The following is a 21,847-nucleotide window of genomic DNA, read 5'->3' as shown; positions in this document are numbered from 1 at the left end:
TTAGGGTTTCTTCCAGGTCCGCCATAAAAGAAGAAGTTGCCCCAATCATCATTATGATCAGTTCGGAGATCATAGCAATTGGGATGATCAACGTAAGGGACCAAGTTACCAGCAGGCACGAGTTGGTTTTGGCCATTAATATATTTAATGTTGATGAAGTAGCCAGCTTTCCCTTGACTTTCTGAAGGAAAATGGCCACTTCCCATTTGCGTTGTCCTGTGCGGATTTACATTGGGTGCTCATCAAAACTGATGAGCACCCAATGCTCATCAGATCTGGACCCTCCAGATCTGATCTGGACGGTCCAGATTTATTTTTATTTTTACTTTTATTTTTTAAAAATAATTATTTTAATAGGTATAGGATAAAAAATAAAGATAATATCTTAACTATCATTCTTTAAAAATATAACTTTTTCTATTTTAAAATAATTATTTAATAATATTAAATCTGGACGGTCCAGATTGCTCATCAGGTGATGAGCATTGGGTGCTCATCACCTGATGAGCACCGAATGGGAACCCGCTCATTAATACAATCAAATATATATATCTCAATTTTCAAACAAAACAAGACATCTTCACACATGCTGATTTGATGATCTACAAGTATAAATAGTGGTTTAGCTACCGTTTACAAAAAAGACTGAGTTATATTACTTTGAAAAATCATAGTGCTGTCCCAATTAAGTAATCTAATCAAAAAGTACCTTCCAGATCATGATGGTGATGCCATATTGGGAATTAGCGTCACCATAGACAGATAACGGTGTGATGCGACTTCCCACAGCTATTCCAGCGTCAAGTTGAACAAACCCAGAACAAAGAAGGTCATAACATCCGGTGTTTTATATGAATCACCCTGTCAGTGTCATATATTAAAAAAAATTGAGAATCAAAATGACAAAAAGAAAATGATTGCAAGAATGTGTGCGCGCGTGTGATTGCTAAGGAACTTGAGCTCACAGTCCAGTAGGTGAACAGACTGGTCGCGTTATCCCCATATAGTTGTGGGTACACCTAATTGGCCAATAGCGAAATGGAGAATGAGATCGATAGGAAGTAACATTAATAAATAGGAAGAATTATTCTTAAGGACCGAATTCACAAATATTCACAATTCTACAGTGTGGGCTCAAAGAATACTCGCACATACATGTTATATCCGTGTGATATAAGGCAAGTTCTTAATTACCAACTAAAGCAAATTTTGTTGGTGACTTACACCAAATTTCGTAGATATGTGGATTTGGGCTCTATATATATATATATATATATATATATATTGATAAGCTAAACAAAACGTAAAAAGCTTGTTTATGTATGTAGAGTGAGGGACAACATAAGTACCTCATGGCTACCTTCACCAGCAACATATGAACGAAGAGGGACAGTTTTGAGATTCTTCCCAAATTGTTGGATAGAGCTTGCCCTCAGGATGTCCTCCTTTCTTGTTCTTCTTATAGGAATGGTTCTATTTGGGCAACTTCCAACTTGGTGCCATGGCTGAACAATTGGCTTTGACTTTGAAGACATTTTGCTTTCTATCTTTACTTCAGGTCGGAAAGTTGACCTCATCTTCAATCAAATGAAAAATGATGAGTCGGCTTCAGAATATTCTGATTAATAAGAAGCCAAATTAAGGGTTGGAGGAATCTCAATAAAGTAATCGGTTCACCTTAATTTTGTGATTTTTGAGTTTCGGGTGATCAAAAGCTGGTTGCTTCAGGATTGAGACGCAGTCGATTACGTCTCCATCAGGACTCTGGTTTTAGCAAATATTATAAATTTTCAACACAAAGGATCATAGATTTTAAAATCCTCAAATAATTTTCAAATTTTCAGTAAAACAAGGAAAAATAACCTGCTGATCAAAAACGTGAAGATGAATATACTGTCTATATATACCTTTATAGACTTGACGGCTGGTTTATTCAATTTCCTCAATAGCTTATCAACCTCAAGCTTCTGACTAGAAGTAGCTTCCTGGCCATTGTTGACTGTGTCTTGACCTTCGTTCATGTGTACAGACAACAAGAAGAAGCACAACACCACATTGGCCGGCCAAGTCTTCCCATTTCCTAATTTTGCTGCCATTGAAGATGAGAGATATGAAACAATCGACTATATGAAAATGCTCAAGTAGATGTTCAAAACTTGATGTTACGGAAATTTATGGGATGATTTGTACTATAAGAATCCGATATTATTTTGTTGTGCTTGATCTTGTGGCAAGATTATCCTGAGAAATTGAATCCGGATGTAACAATGGCAACAAGACAGACAAAGAAAAATATTAATGCTGTAATCTATAAGATTCATTTACCCTGCTTGGTATAATATGGGGCCATGTTTCTTATTTCCCGGGAAAAAAGAAATACATGTATAATTTTTATTATATTCCCTTTTTCACTCTTAATTATGTTTCTTAATATGTTAGCCTTTCAACTAGTGTGGACCAATATAATGCAGAAATTTAAAAAAGAGTCATACTATTTATGATTGAAGCTTTTAGAGATTTAAATTTTATGTTACAGATATTGGTTCTTGCATATCAAATAATGATGAGTGTACAGGGCTCTTAACCTGAGATCCAATGCCTAATAATTGACCGCCTTTTGAATTCTACGATTTCTTTCTCTTATTAGTATAACTTGAAAATGAAAAATTTAAACTTTTTCCTTACCTTTGCTAAAAGAAGAAAAAAATATCCATTATAAGAGGGGGGGGGGGAGGGAAAAAAAATATCTATATTAATTGATTACTTATCCAATGTTGTTGTTTTTTTTTTTTAACGTTTTAGACTAAAAATTCTAGACAGATTCAACAATTTGCATTTTTTAATACTAAAAAAATTGCACAAAGTATATTTTATCGAAACGGACCCTAATTCTAACTTTTCCTAGCGTTCTAACCTTTTTTCGGAGATTAATATTGGGTGAAAAATACTCTGTAACTGAGACAACGCATGAGTTCACAACTTTGCCATCACCATTCATCACCAACAATACATACTAAATTTATATTCAAACATAGTACTCCTCTAGTCTTTAATATAGGACCTAATTGTTGAATTGATTTTGGTCCTAAATATATGACCTATTTCTCATATTTATCAATTTTTCCTATATTACCCCTATGAATACTCCCTCAACTATAATTAAGTAGAAAAGGAAAGAGGATATTAAGGAAGATAATTATGGCGTTTTAGGAAAAATATGTCATAGTAGTATTTCTTATAATTAACTAACTTACCTAACTTTATTAATATAATCAAACTAGTTAAATAGGTGTTATATTAAGGACCAGAGGATTATAACAACATCTTGTACGATCTATCAAAATATCTCAATATTGAAGCTAAGATGATCCTGGGCAATTAGGGTTTCTCCCTGGACCACCATAATAGAAGTGGCTGCCCCAAACATTATCAGAATAGCCAGGTTGGAGTACATTGTAGCAATTGGAACGGTCAGCGTAAGACACAACGTTATTAGCAGTCACCATTTGGTTGTTACCATTAACAAATTTAATATCCTTGAAATAACTAGCTTTTCCCTGCAAAATGCCTACTTCCCATTTGTGTTGTTGTGTGTTGTCCATTAGTTCCTGAGTTTCCTACTTCACCTCCCCGCTCTATCACTGTTGCACTGTCTGATAGACTTGAGAACAAAGAGGAAGGCCAATATCCCACAATTTGATCAGTGCCATATCACATCCACCATTCTCCATTGCCTTTATCCTGTTCATTAATTATCACAATTATTAATTACTATCTCTGTTTCAAATACAAGGCACTTTCTGAAAAGTTCTACATTTCAATATGTGAGGCATTTTACAAAATTCTGAGGAAAAATAATATTCCATTTAGTCCTTGATATAAGAGTTATTTGACTGATTTGAGTATTTTAAGAAAGCTGGATTAATTAATTAATTATAGCAAATATGATATGATCTCCATAAAATACCCTTGTGTAACACTATATCAGTTTATAAGTAAATTAGCTTGTAGAAAAATAATAAATATGGAAAACAAAATAAATTGAGGTCTTGTATTTAGAATCAAATTCAATCTCCAACCTGCTCCTGTATACATTAGGGAACGGATAGAGTATCTTTTTATCTTGACTTTCAAGAGGAGTATATCAAAATTACTTGCTTCCTATTTAATACAAATAATTAATAATTGGCATTATGTAAAATGATATACCTTCCAGATGGTGATGGTGATTTGATACTGGGAATTAGTGTCATCGTATAGGGATAAGGGCATGATGCTGCTTCCCGAAGCTACTGCAGAGTAAACTTGAACAAAGCCAGAACAAAGAAGATCATAGCATCCCATGTTCTTACTTGAATCACTCTGTCATATATACAGAGGTAAATGAGAGAAATTTCTAAGGACTAAGAAAAATATCTGAACTAACAAATCAAACATGTAGGGCTGTTATGAAAAGCTGAACTCACAGTTCAAAATGTGAAAAGCCTGGTGTGATTATCCCCATTTAGCTGTGGATTCACCTAAATATCCAAATCAAAAATCGACAATTAACTAGATAGATAAGTGCATAATAACTTCAACAGATATTCAAGCATACAAAAGCATGAGAAGTAAAAACAATTTTTATTTTATATGTCAGTATTTTCTTATTATTAATTTAATCATTTTTCTTCAATCTTCAGTTTAAAAATATAAAGAATACCTGCCAACCAGCTTCAATAACTTCGATATTTTCACGATCAGCATCACTTCCACCCAAGTTGCAGAGAGACTATATTCTTGGGATTGTTCAACATTAGGATTCCAAACGTTCATGGCTCCCTTGCCTCCATAATATTTATCTCCTTTAATAAATACTGAGGCAAACTGGAAACTCCAAAAGCATCAAAGAAACAAGAAAAATACATCAAACAAAGCAAAACGAAACACAAAATCTAAAGCCTCTCTCATTTTGGGGTGTGTGTGTGTGTGTAGGGACAATACAAGTACGTACCTCGTATCCCCCTTGACCTCCACCATTTGGGGTTAAGGGTAGTACGACGTTCTTGAGATTCTTCTTCCCGAATTGTTGCATGGAGCTTGCTCTCAGTATGTCCTCTTCTCTTGTTCTTCTTATCGGAATAGTACCCTCTGGACAACTTCCACTTTGGTGCCATAGCTGAACGATTGGCTTTGATTTTGAAGATATTTCATTACTCACTTCAAGTATATTATCTTGTGGTTGAAAATTTGGCCTCATCTTCATTCAAACATGAAATCATCAATCGGATTGAGTTTTTTTGATCAAGAGTTTAAAGTTATATATATATCTATGAAGCAATCAAGCAAAGTGTTTCACCTTAATCTTGTGATTTTTGAGTTTCGGATGATTAAAAGCCGGCTGATTTAGAATAGAGACACAATCGATAATATCTCCATCAGGACTCTGGATTGAGAAAAACAAATTGTTGACATAAACTACCATAAATACTAAAACTTACCAATAATTTTCTTCACTGTTTCAAACATAATGGGGATGAGAAACCAGGAGATGAATTACATACCTTAATGGACTTAGCAGCTGCTTTATTCAACTTCTTCAAAAGTTTATCAACCTCAAGTTTATGACTATGACTGATAACTGTGTCTTGATCTGCTGTTATCATCCGCACAGAAAACAAAAACAAGAAAAAGAAGAAGAACACCTTCTCTACCCAGCTGGTATTTTCCTTTCCTAATCTGTCTGCCATTGTTGGTGACAAATATCACGCAAGAACTGTTTGTGAAATTTCTCAAGGGCATATACAAGACTTGATGACACTAATTTATAGCCTGATTTGTCCTAGTACATTGTGAAGTTATTTAATTTTATTGTCCTTTTTATGACAAGATTTTCCCCGGGAAATGAACCTGGTGATTAACAACGATAACCAAAATAAAGACACTTTTTAATGTTTAAATCTGTGATATCCATGTACGCGGCAACCATACATAGTGTTGGCTTTCGTAAAAGAAAAAAAATGAGATATATAACAATGTATGTAACAAATTGTCTTCCCCTTTGCGTAATCTTTCTTTCACTCTACGCATGTTTCTTCAATTGTATGTATTTTTCTTCCATGACCACTAAAGGAATCGTGTTTCCAACTTGTCTTATATGTAAGTCTTCTTCAATAGTATGTATGCTTCTCCAGTGTTCTTAAAATTTTCTTCTATTAACATGTTTTCTGGAAACATTGTTTCACTATTTGGAAAAGTTCTATGTTTTCAGGAAAACTTGTGACCATATTCTGAAATTTTATATGTACGTGTTTTCATTTAATGACAATTTCATCATTTCCTCCTCATATCTATTTGCCCTAAAGGATATTATTGATCCTTAAAATGATTTTCAGGTCCTTTTATACAATAAATTTGCGGAGCAGATCCTTTTAAACAATTTTCTCAATTTTTTTAATATTGAGTGGCGACAACTATTATATTTCAGAAATGTTTCAAAATTTAATAAAACATTTCTCACTCATTTAAAAAAAAAGGGAAAATTAATCTTTTGATCCCTCAACTTTTAACTCAATTATGACTCAATCCCTCAACTTCTAACTGGGTTGAAACTCAGTCCCTAATTTTTTCCTATTTAATAAATTAATCCATGTCATATACAACTCACCTTGAATCATTATTTAATAAATTAATCCATGTCATATACAACTCACCTTGAATCATCACCCAATCACCCTATACGTGCTGACATGGCTTCCAAATAAGCTCTGCATTCATCAGCTGCGACCCTCCCCTGTTTCGTTATCATTTTCCTTCTTCTGCGAATCATTCGTGAGGCCAAGGTGTAATTTACAGTATATATGCAGTGTAAAATTACACACACACCCACGCAAATCAATCAAAATCAAAGTGGGGGGAGTTGCGCTTGAATTGAAGGAACAGATTTTTCTTTTCTTCTTTCGGTCCTCACCAATAAAAAGATAGAATTGCATTTGCACAGCTTAGCATGTTCCTTCAGTTCCATTCCATGAGCTTCAGCTTCGCTTTTCCCCTGATTTTCATCGTTATTATATCGGTTCTTGGTGTGATACTTAGATATTGTGAAGAATAATAATATCTTATTGTAAATCTTTCTCCATGTCATGTTAAACCTACTGTATCTACTATCTGTATAGCCTCTCCATTCATAAATTTAATTACAAGTCCCCCACCCACACTTTAATTTTGATATATTTGGGCGGGTGTGTAATTTTTCACTACATATATACTGTAAATAATACATTCGACTCTAAGAAGAAGAAAGAAAATGAGGAGTAGGAAATAGGGGAGGGTCACGGCTAATGAATGCAGAGCTTATTTGGAAGCCATGTCAGCATGTATAGGGTGATTGGGTGATGATTCAAGGTGAGTTGTATATGACATGGATTAATTTATTAAATAGGAAAAAATTAGGGATTAAATTTCAACTGAGTTAGAAGTTGAGGGACTGAGTCATACTTGAGGGACTAGGTCATAACCGAGTTAAAAGTTGAGGGACCAAAAGATTAATTTTCTCAAAAAAAAAATGTTATTCTCTGATTCCCTCTTTCACTCTTAAATAATAACTTCAACTTGATCAAGGTAATTTTGAGAAGTTGTAAGAAAATTTTATGTTTAACAAAATTTAACTAATTTCATTAATTTTAAGTAGTCAACATGTCCTTTTTTTTTTTTTAAGCATAGGGAGTATCGTATTTATATAAAGAGTATGTAAGGGTTAATATCATCTTTAGTATATAAAATTAGATCTTGTTTTGGTTTTAGTTCCCCTGAAATTCAACCTCGTTTTGATCCATCTAAAGATTTTTAGTTATGTTCCTAAGACATTGTTTTAAGTCCCTAAAACCTTAAAACCACTAGTTTCCCATTTCAAAGACCATAACTAAAACAAAGTCAAATTTTATAAATTGAAGGTGATGTTATCCCCAAAAAAGAAATACATTTTATCCCTTCCACGGCAAATTGAAGCACACGACATACATCGTCAAACACCAGATAACATTATATTGTACATGATTGATAACCTCTCAAAATTCCTACTAACTCAACTTGTTTTAGCACTCTTTAATGGATTTTGGAAGTTAATTGTGCAGGATTTTCCTCTTAAAGTTAGAAAACATCATTTGTCAAAGTGAATTTTGATTTAGGCTAACCATTGGGAGATTATTGGTGTAAGGCTTCTATTCTTTGTGTAGGAAAGTGCAAGAGCTGAAAGATGATTACAAGGAGAAGGATTCAACCGAGTCTGAGCGATCAGGGTAGACCGAAGGCTCGGAGAGATTAAGGAAGAGGGACCGGAAGCAGAAAAACAAAAAGGGGACCAACTGTCATAGCGCATGAAGACAACCGCCACGGCAGTTCCAACAAAGAAGATTGATGGCATTTGGTGTGATCCACCATGGTGCCCAGGCTGTCTAAAGAAGATGCTATTCGGTGTAAGGTGCTGCGGCTCCTGACCATATCCACCGCGACGCCCAACCTTTCACCTAAAGTCCCATTCTGTGTAATCCGCCAGGTAGATGACCAGGTCCACCGCGGCGTCTGACCCCTCGCAACTATGCGTTTTGCACTATAACTTAAAAATTAGGGCATATATATAGGGGGACTAGTGATTTTTGGATATATTTTGACCTTGGGGCTCATTTGGAGGCTTGCTATGCTAGGGTTTGGAGGTTTTGAAGCTTGGGAACATTGGGCTCAAAGTTACAAGAGATTGAAAGCTTCTTCCTCATTTTTTCTTGGTTTTCTTCTTCTTCTCTCCTTTGTTTCTGTAATGGCTAGGAACTATCTTTATAGTTGTGGCTCTTTGCTAAACATGTGTAGTTAGAATAGTCATCCTAGGGTTATTTTGATCTATTGTATGGATTAATACTTGTTTTAACTCTCTCTTTAGTGTTAATGATAATGTTTTGTTGTTTTTACCTTGAGCTTATTGCTTCCTTGTGACTGGCCATCGTTTGGATTGATTAGTTGATTGGTTGAAGCTCGAGAAAGTTAAATTAATCTTTGAACTTTGGTAAAAATGTGCTAGACCAGCAATTTATCTTATTAAATGGAAGGCTTGTTGATAGAATAGAGATATATCTATTGACCTAGCATAGCCTAAAAAGGGGTTTTGGTTTTCAAAGTGCAACCTTTTCAAACAAATGCAAGAGATTGCTATGCTTTATTGAGATTGCAAAATTTGGTTTTGACTTGAGAAAGTTTAATCAATTATGTGAACCCTGGGCTAACTAAACTTGTTGTTAACTATTATTTGAGAAGTGATTAATCAAGTTTTAGGAAGTATATTAGTGAAAAAAAACCCTGCTAGACCCTTATTTGTCTTAAAGTCAAGCTGAATTCACTTCGATTTAAATCTTTGTTTTTCTAACCTCATTTCACAACTCTTTTACAACTTTTGCTTCACTTAACCTAATCAAGAACACAATTATGATTTTTAACTCATCTAGCCCTAGTCTCTAAGGGAACGATACTTTTTATATTACTTGCGACCCGTCCGCTTGCGGTTAAGCTATTCGGCGAACAATGATATGATACAATGTCACACCAAACACTACATACATAGCGTTATTAAAATTGTATCTCTGGCCAATCTTATTCTATGAGCCTATATACGAGGCCTTGGATACGATATCCATCCCATGGATGAGGTCTTAACTATATATAGTATTAGTGATGAGCCTACGGAGTTCAATCCATGCACGCCAGTGGAACGCCCTTATTTCCTTGACATGGATTGATGGATGGATGGATTTAGACTTTTCAAAGTCCCTCATGTTTAAATTGGGCAATTTGAGTTTCTTCCAGGGCCACCGTAGGAGAAGCGGACATCACCGTTAATGACAGGTTTAAGGTCAATGGGTTTGCTAGCAAAAACCTTAAAGTTATCAGGAGTGACCAGAGTATTGTTCTCATTAACAGTGGAAAGTTGTTCAAAATAGCCAGCCTTCCCATAACCTTCCTTGGAGAAATAACCACTTCCCATTTCTATTGTGTAGATTTCCTGTTTAATACTCCTCCAGTCCTTAATATAAACCTAATTGTTAAATTAATTTTGGTCTTAAATATAAGATCTATTTCTCATATTTATCAATTTTCCTAAATTATTCCTGTGGGTACTCCCTTAACCATAATCAAGTAAGTGAGAAAGGAAGAATATTAAGAAAGATGATTATGATGTTTTTAGAAAAACATATTATATTTCTTATAATCAACTAACTTACCTAACTTCCTTAATCTAATCAAATTAGTTAAATAGGTCTTATATTAAGGACCGGAGGAGTACTTCACTTCCCCACTGTACTATTGTTGCACTCTCTGACCGACTATCGAGCATAGAAGCTAGCCAGTACCCCATATTTATATCCTGAGCTCTCAACCACCAGTTTCCACTTCTTGGATCCTGGTCATTGTTATTATTAATTATTGTTATCATGTTCATCAGTTTACAAAAATATAAATTAATTTGTAGTATCACTAAAATTTAGATATAAGCAATTTAAAATTTCAGTGAATATGTGTAAATTGAGAGAAATCCTCAGAATTACACATGTAAACTTCGTTTGGATGGGGAGAAAAATAGAATGGAGAGAACTATCAAGAGGAAAAACTTCCGAAAATATTATTGTTCTTGGAAGTTTTCTTTCATAGTATTCTCTCCTTTCTATTTTCCTCTTCATCATCGCTCTTTAAAGTTTATTTAGGATAACCTCCTTCCCAAGAAAAAATTGAAGCTACCTTCCAAATAAGGAGGGAGATGTCATACTGAGTACCACCATAGATAGATAATGGTTGGATGATGGCTCCCAGTGCCACTATATTGGAAACTTGAACAAAGCCAGAGCATCGTAGATTATAACAGCCAGTACGTCCATATGAATCACTCTGTTGGATGCGGGAAAAAGAACACATATTAAAGAAACAATAACAATAAAGAATGATTTCAAGAAACAAGAAATTATTGGGTTGATAAGAAATTTGAACTTACTGTCCAATACGCATAAAATCTTGGTTTATCATCCCCACATAACAGTGGATTGACCTAATTTTCCAAAATAATTCAAGAAACAGTGAACCCTGGGGTTAGTTAGATAGATACAGAAAGTAATATTTGTTGGAGAAATGAATGTGATGTGAAAGAAACTGCAGAATTGCCTGCCAACCACCTTCGACGCTCTCGACATTATCATTATCATCTTGATTTATAACCCAAATTTGAGAGAGACTATATTCACTGTGTTGCTGAACATGTGTCCTCCAAACGTTTATGGTTGCCTTGGCTCCATAATATTTATCTTTCTTCACTTCTGTTGTGGCATACTGGGGCCACCCAAACCATCAAAGTAACAAGAAAAGTATATCTAATATGCAAATCACACAAACAATGCAAGCTTCTTTATGGGTGTAATATACGTATATATATTTAATGTCTTTGAGAACACTCAAAAGATCTTTACCACTGCAACAAAAAAACTATACTTCCTTTGGTTCTTGACATTAGAGCCACTCAACTAATTTGGATAAATCAAGAAAGTTGAATAAGTTAATTAATTATAACAAATATGACCTGATCTCTATAAAATATCCCTATGTAACATTATATTAATTTATAAGTTAGATAAATTAATTTGGAGAAAAAATGATAACTAGAAAGACAAAATAGTTTGAGGTCTTATATTTAGGATTAAAATCCAACACCATTAGCCAGTGCTTATACACAAGGCAAGGTTTCTTAATTAGCAAACATCAAACAATATAAGGCTTTCCACGACATGCACATTAAATATTTTACAGTTCCAACATTTCCAATATTATCATAAAGTACCTCATGGTTGCTTCCGGGAGAGTATAGTGATTCAGACAAATTAGGGATGGTGTTGCTATCCTTCATCCCAAATCGTTGGAAAGAGCCTGCCCTCGTTATGTCATCTTTTATTGTTCTTCTTATAGGAATTGTTCCTTCAGGACAACTTCCACTTTGGTGCCACAACTGAGCAATTTTCTTTGATTCTGAAGGCCTTCTTTTGGAAGAAATGTTGGCCTCATCTTCATTGAATACCCAATAATTGGCCTCAGAATTGAGTTACAGTTTGAAAATCCAATAATAAAACATAATAGTAAATTAATATGTTTTACCTGAATTTTGTGATTTTTCAGTTTGGGATGATCGAAAGCTGGCTGATGTAAAATATGGACGCAGTCAATTATGTCACCATCAGGACTCTGCGTTTTTTTAACGCCAACTGTTAACCAAAACAATAATAAATCATAAACCCCAAACATAATTTCTTCTTAATTGAAACTCAGAAGAACAAATGATGATACAAATTTCTTGATTAACCGCCAAAGTGCATAATTAAATGTCACAATCAAAACTAGTCGAAGAAGATGAATCATACAATACCTTAAGAGACTTAACCGCTGATTTGTTCATCTTATTCAAAAGCTTGGCGGCCTCAAGTTCCTTAGCTTTGGCGACTCTGTCTTGACCTGCCTTTGTAATGTGAACAAAAGAGAACAAGAAGCAGAACACCACACTTACCACCCAAGTCTTGTTTGCCATTGATGCTAAGAAATATAAGAAGTAAAGCACCCAAATGAAGATTCTGAAATGCATGTCCAAGAGTTCATCAACCAAAAATTTATAGGTGATTTGGGATATTCGGAAATTACTGAATTATCCCTTTGGTTGATAGATTTTTCTTGCAAATGGCATCCATTGACAAATTAAAATAATAAATAAGTACTCCTTTGGACTTATTTGTAAGGTAGGGAGAGAATACTTTTTTTGTTCTATTTACAAGACATCATTAAATTTTTAACATGAATTAATGTACTATTTGTCTTTTATTTATTATAGTGTATATATTGTTTATTAATTTTTTTTAAAAGTGCATATGTTGAATATAGTAAGGTTGAAAAGTTGTTATATTTAAGGCATTGTTAATGGAATTTAAGATTTTTTTATTTGTATAAACTGTGAAGCATGTATAAATAAAGGCCAGATGAATATATGATGAAAGATGGACCCACATACATATCAAGAATAATTTTTAAATTACTTTCAATATGTTACAGTAAAATCAAGAAAAATATTAAATCTCATTATCCATGCTTAAGATTTAAAAACTTTCTAACCCTATCCTAATTTAATATACATTATATATCATGAAAAAAAAAAGTCTACATAATAATAAATAAAGAATAAAATTGTACATCTATGTTGAAAATTTAGTGATGTAACTCATAATAGGATAAAAAAAATATTTTCTTCCTACCTTATTAATGAAACCTAACGAGTAGAAATTAGTGGAATAAGGAATTTTCTTTAGTTATTATTATTATTATATATTAATTGTGTCCACATCTGATAATATTATTTTTGGGTGATAATATTAAATAAAGAGTAATATAGCGATGTAACTTGCAACACCTAACTTTCTATATACTAGTAGGGTCCACTTAACATCTGTGGATCACTAGACGCCAGGTTCTATTATAGAAAATGAAATTTTTTTTTTTATATATATAAATACTGACGAGTGATTCACACACTTGAACCCTACTTCTGAAGCACGTATGACAGGCACATAGATTTAAAATAATACTACTATTATATAAGTTACTACCCTGGTCATTCAGGACAATGACCCTTACCTGAGCACTGAAAAGTACACACCCTTAAAGAAGGATACAAAATAGTATAATTACTAGTAACTGGGGGTTACTTGCTCTTAAACATCTAATAAGTCGGATAATTAAATATCAAAATAATTATTCTATAGGTACAAAAGCAGTAGGCGTTCCTGCTCTTCATACAAGCCCACCTTCAGCACTTATGACCTCCTTACTCTTGGAATTGCTTGCTCTAGCTGTATAATATAGGAAGGGAGGGTGAGATTCGAACGAATCCCGTAGTAGTAATTTCCATCAAACAAATGTGCAGATTACATAAAGCATGCAAAACAAGCCAAAGTGAATATAACGTTGCAAGCTAATGCAATTAAGCATTTAAGTGCAATGACAGATAGACAAGCTGAATAAATAATGTGCAAATAATTGGTAATCACTGCCCCATGTCTATTAGCTACACGTGATCACGGCTAAATAATCCATGCAAGGAATTAAAGATTACATGTTTTCATGCTTTAAACAGTAATATGGCACAAACAGACATGCAGCAATCATACACAAGTGTAAGGTAGGAAAGAACTACTACCTGAACCTTCTGCTTCAAAATCAAACCTTACTTGTTTCCTTTCTCTTAGCTTCTTCGGTAGGCTTTTGCAGATATCAAAACCTATTATATTAGTAAGGGTTGGTTAATACTTGATCCAACATAATTTATAAATTAAATAACTCTCTTTAAATCCCAATCTCTTTCAATTTCTACCCTTACTTTAATAGTAGTCATCCTGGACAATTTTTCTTATTTAAACTTTTCTCTTTGGAGAGTTTCCTTCCTTATCTCATCCAAACAATTACTTTACCTAGTAACTGGTCATCTTGGTCAAAAGCACTATTTCTATTTATTATAATTTAAGGATAACATGTATCCCCTTTTCCAAATCTAGCTCCACTTTTATTAAGTGGTTGGTCATTATGGAAAAACTAAAGATATATAATATATATATATATGTATATATATTACAATGTCCACAATTCCGCTTACAATCCCTATCTATTCATAGCTCAATCACATACACATTGCATATATTCTCCCATAGCCTCCTAATCCTCTTATACAAACTTTAATCCTTGCCAACCTATCCTCTAATTATTTAAAATTCCTATCCATTGGTTGGTAACCTCAAGCACATTTCAACAATAAAATTTAAATCAACTCCTCTGCCTTTCATAATCTAGAAATTATTCCTAACTTCAAGACATCTCTAATCTAAAATACTATCTATGACCTTTGAACCCTCCATCAAAGGCTTCTTTCTTAAACTTTCAGATTTTCCATTTCATTTATATCCAGTATTCAAAACTCAAGTTCATTGCATTCCAAGCCTCACACGTTTTTTCCTTCCCTCAATATGTGTGTATGTATCACTTTTCACTTCCAATACTTAAATCCATTCAAGCTAATTTCTGGACATCTAAATGCATATAACAGCCACTGCACTTCCAACTTAAGACAGACACACAATCTTATCTCAAAAATTTATTATGTATTACTATTGCTTCATAATTATGATCGAGTATCAATCAATTTTCAGTTTCACTACTTAAAAATACCCAACAACATCTCTTTTCAACCTTCAAGTTAAATCTAGAAAAATTTTCAGATTTAAGACTAACTTAAATATAAGTTAAACATTCTTAATTCTCCCTCAAAACAGTAATTAACTTAATTTCAATAATAGCGTACCCTCAAGGATGTTAGGCAACAACATTAAATTCCTAAACTTACATCCCAGCCTCAAACAAAATTTATTTAGCTAGGTTAATACTACTTAACGCAAAGAAGCATCCTTACACTTATTAAATACTAAACCGTCATTTATTTGCTTCCAAGTAACTCTTAATCTTTTCTTTAATTTCCAGTCATAGCCATTGCTTCCCACGGCCCTTATATAAGAAATATATATCCAGTGCAAAATCCTATATAAGTCATATATCGCTACATATACTGAAACTATATACATATATATATATATATATATATATATATATATATATCAGTTCGGTCTCCTCTCCAAATCGGTCATCATCTAACCAGTGACCATTTCCCTTAGCTCCATGAATTCGAGTCCCATGACAGCAACAAAGCACGCACACACATTTATACACACACACACAAGCTTCGGTTCTTCCTCATATATATATACACTCCAAAATCTCTGTAACCAGTAACAAAGTCCCATCAGCAAACTAACGTAAACAACATGCAAGCACCGAATACACTCCCCTGTCTCGGATTCAAAAAAAAAAACAAAGCAACCCGTCACACACAAACTCCTTCTGGATCCTGCGGCACATGCATATATTTATATATATATGTTTCGTGCTATGTCAGTTCGGCCAGCAAGAAAACAGAACGAAGAAATGAACTTACAGCCTCAAGATCAACTCCTCTCACTAAGTAAATAAGGAACCGAAATTCATTCTTACAGAAACCATGATGCCCTCCCTGTTCGGCCAAATTAGAGCACAGCAAGAAATCTCACATGCATGCTTAAAAACCAACATCAAACACTTCAATCTACCCATAGAATCCGAATCCATCGGTCCTCTTATCCTTTCCATCACTTTCTCTCACTACCCTTCTGTCTCTCTCTCCTCAAACACGCCATAACCACTCGGATAACAGGAAAGAAAATGGTGGGAGGTTGATCAGGATGCTCACCTTGACAGTTTAACCGGTTTGCATGCAAGTGTAGCTCCTCAGATCACCACCTCCGGCACTACTCCTTCTCCGTTCTCTCTCTCGGTCTGTGTCTGTTTGTCTCGTCACTCTCTCTTTTCTTTGGACACCGACTGAGTGAAATGCAACGCGTGGTGATCAGCTGATGTATAGAGGAGTGAATCAGAACGCGTGGATAACCAGCTGTTACATGGAGGAGTGAATCAGGTGGCTATTAGAGAAGGTAGCACGTGTATTACAAAGTTCCTGGACCAATCTTGACCTCACACATAATTATTTCTCCAATCCTATCATTTCTCCTATTTTTCTGAAATATAAGATATATCCGAAATTAAACCAAAATATCCTGAATGGATTTTTCTTATCCATCACAACTGGTTATCCTAAAATTCTCAGATTAAATATAAATCTCTAAGTATTTTTCCATAATTTCCAGAGAAAATAAACCATTCTTCTCTTAAAATTATCTATTAAAATTATTTAAGCCATTTTTGGGGAAATACCTTTTCCAAAATGTCTCTAAACCCTAAAAATCATTATTCCATAATTTTCCCCCTTTATTTGGCAAATAAATAATTTTAATAAATTTTTCTCTTTTCTACTCATCCTAAATCATAAAATTCGAGGTGTTACAGTGAACTTTTTTAAAAATGGGAATTCTAATATTGATTCACTATATTATAACAGATTAACCTCTTTTGCTAAGCTCAACCCTCTTTAATTGAGACAAAATTCTTCTCACACACTTTTTCTTGTTCATAATATAAGAAGTCTTCTAGAAGAAAATTTTAATCCAAAAGATAAGATGTTGACAAAGTAATTAATAATAGTTTTTCATTTTTACCTCTTATTACATAGAGGGGAGAATATTCCAATCACTTTCTTTAATAAAGATAAAATAAATAACTTTTATCAATTTAAAACGTATTTAATGACTTTCCTAACTTTTTTGTTTTGTGAGAAGACTTAACCAACATTTTATATTATAGACCGGAGGGAGTATATACGGCCCAAATTATTTCTCCACAAGCTAATCCAAACACAAACTATAGGCAGTAATTTTCAGTTTTAGAATTATATTTTCTTGATCTAGTTTAATTTAAAAAAAAAAAGCCCTAATCATATAAGTTTACCTTATTTGGAGGCAGGATGAGGCAACGGTGACTACACAAATGGTTGTGCATTATTGTATGCAGAAGCTTCAAAGAAGCTATATGCTCCAAATCTAATGTACCAACTAGGTCGGACCACCCGACCACCTCTCTTTCCGTCACAACATTTAGAAATATCAGAGAATGCCCCACTCAAGCAAATGTCACAATCCTTGTTCGACAAGTCTAGCGTGCACTGTGCAAGACCGTATATGGTTTGATTGCCCGGACCACTAGCATTTGCCATTGCAAACTTCCGCAACGAGTCTCTGGAAGCAGCCCTTTCTCTCAGATAACTCATCATCTGCATCAATACATTCTTGAACTCGTCTTTCTCTAAAGCATCGGAGCTGTCTGACGAATTGTAACCCGACGATGTTTCCATGACACCAAATATCGATCGGTTTGAGTATCAGAGAAAGCAGACGTCGTACCACCCGATCGCTTCCCTCGCATTAGGTAAACATACTAGGAGAATAATCACCCTCGAATCTTGGATGCAACTGCGGCAATCTTGTATAGTAATATCTCCTCGGCATAGTCCGATGACGTAAACTTTGTTGGAGTTGTTGCCGGAGGAGAAGTTGTAGAAACCATAGTCTATTTGTGTGTTGAAAGAGATGTTTACTAAAAGGTTTCTGAGGTTGGATCAGAAGGAACTATTGCTGTCCGCGGGGCCTTCACCAGAGAAATGGTTTAAGAAGTCTTGCTGGGCGATAGTGCCATGATGAGAAATTAGGGTTAGGTAAAGGAGAAAGAAGATAAAGGAAACCCTAGGCATGGTTATTGTACGTGTTTTCTCTATGCGTAGGTTTGAGAATTGTCCAGTTGGGGTCTATAATCTTTTCTTTTCTTTGTATTTAGGTTAGAAGATGGTGCCAAGAGTAATTGGGGATTGAGAGTGACGATGCCCAAACTTTACTTAGAACGACTTGTAGTCATCTCTTGAGTTTACATTTTTCAGGGTAAATAATTTATCATACGAAGTGTTACGGGAAAGAGATAGAAAAATGTAGACGCCCCACTAACTTAGAAATAGAAGACCATAATGATTTTTCTGGACTTCTAAAGTCTTGTTGAAACAAAGAATGCATTAATTTATTTTTTTAAAAAAACTTTAGTCACAATCATAAATAGCCCTATACTCACCCTAGTGCATTGTCCAATTTGACAGCCTTGTAGGTGTGTGTGTATATATATATACGTATATATAACTCTCATACAATTTTACTTATGTTGCGGTGTGTATATTACTTTGATCCTAAATATAAGTTACTTATCAAAAAACTTTTGGTTCTAAATAAGTTACTTATAGTATATTTAATGCTTGTTTTCTAATTTAATCTTATTTAATTTTTATCAGAAAGAAAAAAAGAAAGAGATATCAAAATGATTTGTAAATAGAGAAAAAAATTGATAAAAATAAAATTTAAAAAACTTTATCAATTTAATATATTTTCTAATACAAAGGTATTTTAGTTATTTAACTATATTTACAAAATACCATATCAGATACCACTTCATTCTTTATCATTTTTCAACTCTTAAATACTTGAATTGGGAAATAATAATTTCAAGGCTTTTTTTCCGGAATTTTTTCTCTTGTTTTTAAAGTGTCGCCCAGTTTTTCTTCTAACATCTTTAAAAATTAAAAAAAATCAAACATTACAATTATTTTTATTATTAACACAAATATATATTACATGTATTTTAAAATCATATTTACACTAAAATTAGGCCTCCTATAATATTTCACAAAAAAATTCCAACAGAATGGTTTGATTATCCATAATTTTTATAGGAGTTAAAATACATCCAACATCTTGAGTATCTTTTAAGTATAGAAAAACACGCCCAAAAATCTTAAGTATTTTCTCAGTAGTATTTAGTATATTAAATTAATTTGTGATTTATCCATCACCCCAAAACATTTTTTACTACTTAAACAAGTATTTTCTAAGTAGTATTTAGTATACTAAATTAATCGGTGATTTATTCAACACCCTAAAACATTTTTCAGTACTTAAAAGATACTTCAAGATGTTGGGTGTATTTTAATCCCTGTAAAAACTATGGACAATCAAACTAGGTAGTTAGAATTTTTGCGTTAAACATTGTACGAGGCCTGATTTTAGTTTAAATATGATTTTTAAACACATATACTCATCCAGTCCTTAATATAAGACCTATTTAACTAATTTGATTAAATTAAGGAAGTCAAGTAAGTTAGTTAATTATAAAAAATATGACATTTTTTTTCAAAACACCATAATCATCTTCCTTAATATCCTTCTTCCCTCACTTATTTGATTATGGTTGATGAAACATCCATAAGGATAATTTAGAAAAAATTAATAAATATGAAAAATAGCTCTTATATTTAGGATCAAAATCAACTCAATAATTAGGTCCTATATTAAGGATCGGAAGGGTAATATAAACTTGTGTTAATTATAAAAATAATTACAGCCTAAGAAAAAGTATGGCTAATAATGGCCTAAGAAAAAAGGAGAGATGGGGAAATGGAGGCATCACGCGGGATGGGGGGAAAATCATTTAAAGTTACCTCTTTCCTACATAAAAAGAAGCCATTTGGGCACTGAGCATGAGGTGATCATGCATGGATTCGATGAGCACCTCATGCGGACTCTGTCCCATAGGGAGCCATAGCGACAGAAGATTTTTGGGAAGTCTTATTGGTTTTGGTGCCATGATAAGAAATTATGGTGAGCCAAAGAAAAAGAAAGTAAAAGAAAGGAACTAGGCTTAGCCGTGGTGATTTTCAAGGTCAAAGTACTGAAAACCAAGTCGATTAATAAACTGATTAAAGACAGTAATTTGAATTACGATGATTTACTCAGGATCAGACCAATCATAATTAAGACAATATTTATAGCAAAAACATTAATCCACAAGTGTATAGAATATTGGTGTATAAACAACGCATGATCCAACAAATGTCATTTCAAGCTTAATAAAAGATATAAAATCTAACATGCATGATCGATCTGTCCAAAATTTGATCAGACTCACTAGTCAGACTGGGCAACTTGGGTTAGGTTTTAATATGATGATGATTTCTATGCACCTACTGAAGGGATAGTTAATCATACTCTGAAAACCATTAATCTTATTATTTCAATTGATATGTAAACTTAATTTTGCTTATGATTTGTTTTGCCATGTCTCGTGTGTATTGCTTACTGTTCTCTTTTTTTTTTTTTTTTGCCTTTAATCTAGTATCGTTGACTGTCCTTGCTTCGTTTCTTTGAATGATATTTTCCTTTCCATTAAAAAAAAAAGGGCAGTGGGATATGATGTTTGAGAATTGTCATTTAGCAAAATGATGACTTGTTGGTCAGAAGTAAACTAAAGTGTGGTTGGGGATAATGATAAAGTTCCAAACTTAATTAGTGTGACTTTTACTAGTCATTTTGAGTTTAGATTCCTTTCGGGTAATTAAATAATTCGTTACTTCCACATTAGTCTATAAGAATAAAAGGGTAGGAAAAAATAGATGCCTCACTGTGAGAAATACGGCACAATGTGATGTTTACGCACTTTTAAAGTCTTCTTCACTATTGAAAGAGACGCACAAAGATAGTGCTTCTTGGCCAACCTTTGCATATAGGGGAAACGAAAATCTCATAGAAAAGAAGTCACCAATTATTAATCAATGGGATGACTAAGTCCAAATTACCTAATTGGATGGACTTGTCACTTTTCACTGAGCTTTGACTTATTGCAAAGGTTGTATGTGGTCTTGTTTTCGCCGTACAGAGACCCTGTCTCTTTGGCTTGATATAGAAAGGGTGCCACTAGAATTCTTTTTCATGTCTTGGCTCTTCCGCTTATATACTCCATCAGTTCAAATCACACACAATCTCTAAAAGGATTACATTTTCAACACTTCAATGGGTGCAAAAAAAAATGAGGGAAAGGCTGGGGAGTTCGACAAATTAATTAAATTACTTATAGCGACCTTAATTCAATCATTTCAAGTTGAGTTTTTTATAATATAAATAATTTACATATCTTGTTTTATTTATAAGTTAATTACTTCCAACATGTTTCATCAAAACAGAAATAATAATAACAATAATAAAGGGAAAATTACACTCAGGTCCCACAGAAGATAATTAATTCAGAAAAAGTCCCTAAAAATCCCAAAATAATTCCTAAGTCCCCAAGGACTTGTGTGTAATAAATTGTAATTATGAAATTACTTACTTATCCCCATTAATTTTATTGGAGCAATTTATTTACAACCTCAACGGTGGCTGTTGACAACTTAAGAAGAACTGGT

General features: G+C 33.5%; 4 protein-coding genes across 4 annotated transcripts; all 4 read right to left on the bottom strand.

Moving 5' to 3' along the window:
- Positions 1 to 789: 789 nt before the first annotated feature.
- Positions 790 to 2,096, bottom strand: LOC114758389 (uncharacterized). Its single transcript, XM_028947432.1, has 5 exons — positions 1,908 to 2,096; positions 1,678 to 1,764; positions 1,350 to 1,577; positions 966 to 1,019; positions 790 to 861 (listed from the first exon to the last, which is right to left on the bottom strand). The coding sequence occupies exons 1-5, from the start codon at positions 2,094 to 2,096 to the stop codon at positions 790 to 792; spliced, it is 630 nt and encodes a 209-aa protein (XP_028803265.1).
- A 1,542-nt stretch (positions 2,097 to 3,638) lies between these two features.
- On the bottom strand, positions 3,639 to 5,729 carry LOC114758387 (uncharacterized). The gene is made up of 5 exons (XM_028947431.1): positions 5,544 to 5,729; positions 5,339 to 5,425; positions 4,994 to 5,239; positions 4,703 to 4,866; positions 3,639 to 3,741 (listed from the first exon to the last, which is right to left on the bottom strand). Exons 1-5 carry the CDS (start codon positions 5,727 to 5,729, stop codon positions 3,639 to 3,641), a joined length of 786 nt encoding a protein of 261 aa, XP_028803264.1.
- A 4,070-nt stretch (positions 5,730 to 9,799) lies between these two features.
- On the bottom strand, positions 9,800 to 12,583 carry LOC114758386 (uncharacterized). The gene is made up of 7 exons (XM_028947430.1): positions 12,425 to 12,583; positions 12,157 to 12,243; positions 11,176 to 11,340; positions 11,009 to 11,062; positions 10,759 to 10,905; positions 10,307 to 10,423; positions 9,800 to 10,024 (listed from the first exon to the last, which is right to left on the bottom strand). The coding sequence occupies exons 1-7, from the start codon at positions 12,581 to 12,583 to the stop codon at positions 9,800 to 9,802; spliced, it is 954 nt and encodes a 317-aa protein (XP_028803263.1).
- Positions 12,584 to 17,554: 4,971 nt separating this feature from the next.
- LOC114758385 (cysteine-rich repeat secretory protein 38-like) lies at positions 17,555 to 17,926 on the bottom strand. The gene has a single exon (XM_028947429.1). It carries the CDS (start codon positions 17,924 to 17,926, stop codon positions 17,555 to 17,557), a length of 372 nt encoding a protein of 123 aa, XP_028803262.1.
- Between the last annotated feature and the right edge of the window lie 3,921 nt (positions 17,927 to 21,847).

Source organism: Neltuma alba, unplaced genomic scaffold, assembly GCF_004799145.2.
Source record: "Neltuma alba isolate B1F8T4 unplaced genomic scaffold, ASM479914v2 tig00010691_pilon, whole genome shotgun sequence".
Classification (NCBI taxonomy): Eukaryota; Viridiplantae; Streptophyta; class Magnoliopsida; order Fabales; family Fabaceae; genus Neltuma; species Neltuma alba.
Note: the sequence above shows the minus strand (reverse complement) of the source record. Positions and strands in the feature narration are given on the sequence as shown.

What these genes read in the sequence shown, in the direction of transcription:
- LOC114758385 (XM_028947429.1), bottom strand. Translation starts at nt 17,926, where the DNA reads ATGGAAACATCGTCGGGTTACAATTCGTCAGACAGCTCCGATGCTTTA.
- LOC114758389 (XM_028947432.1), bottom strand. Translation starts at nt 2,096, where the DNA reads ATGGCAGCAAAATTAGGAAATGGGAAGACTTGGCCGGCCAATGTGGTG. An exon ending in TCAAAAATCACAAAATTAAG is followed by an intron (nt 1,578 to 1,677) that starts GTGAACCGATTA and finishes ATTTGATTGAAG; the next exon opens with ATGAGGTCAACTTTCCGACC. An exon ending in CTGGTGAAGGTAGCCATGAG is followed by an intron (nt 1,020 to 1,349) that starts GTACTTATGTTG and finishes TTGGCCAATTAG; the next exon opens with GTGTACCCACAACTATATGG.
- LOC114758387 (XM_028947431.1), bottom strand. Translation starts at nt 5,729, where the DNA reads ATGGCAGACAGATTAGGAAAGGAAAATACCAGCTGGGTAGAGAAGGTG. An exon ending in TCAAAAATCACAAGATTAAG is followed by an intron (nt 5,240 to 5,338) that starts GTGAAACACTTT and finishes GTTTGAATGAAG; the next exon opens with ATGAGGCCAAATTTTCAACC. An exon ending in TTATTGAAGCTGGTTGGCAG is followed by an intron (nt 3,742 to 4,702) that starts GTATTCTTTATA and finishes ATTAATGAACAG; the next exon opens with GATAAAGGCAATGGAGAATG.
- LOC114758386 (XM_028947430.1), bottom strand. Translation starts at nt 12,583, where the DNA reads ATGGCAAACAAGACTTGGGTGGTAAGTGTGGTGTTCTGCTTCTTGTTC. An exon ending in TCTCCCTCCTTATTTGGAAG is followed by an intron (nt 10,424 to 10,758) that starts GTAGCTTCAATT and finishes AACAATGACCAG; the next exon opens with GATCCAAGAAGTGGAAACTG. An exon ending in TAGTACAGTGGGGAAGTGAA is followed by an intron (nt 10,025 to 10,306) that starts GTACTCCTCCGG and finishes AGTATTAAACAG; the next exon opens with GAAATCTACACAATAGAAAT.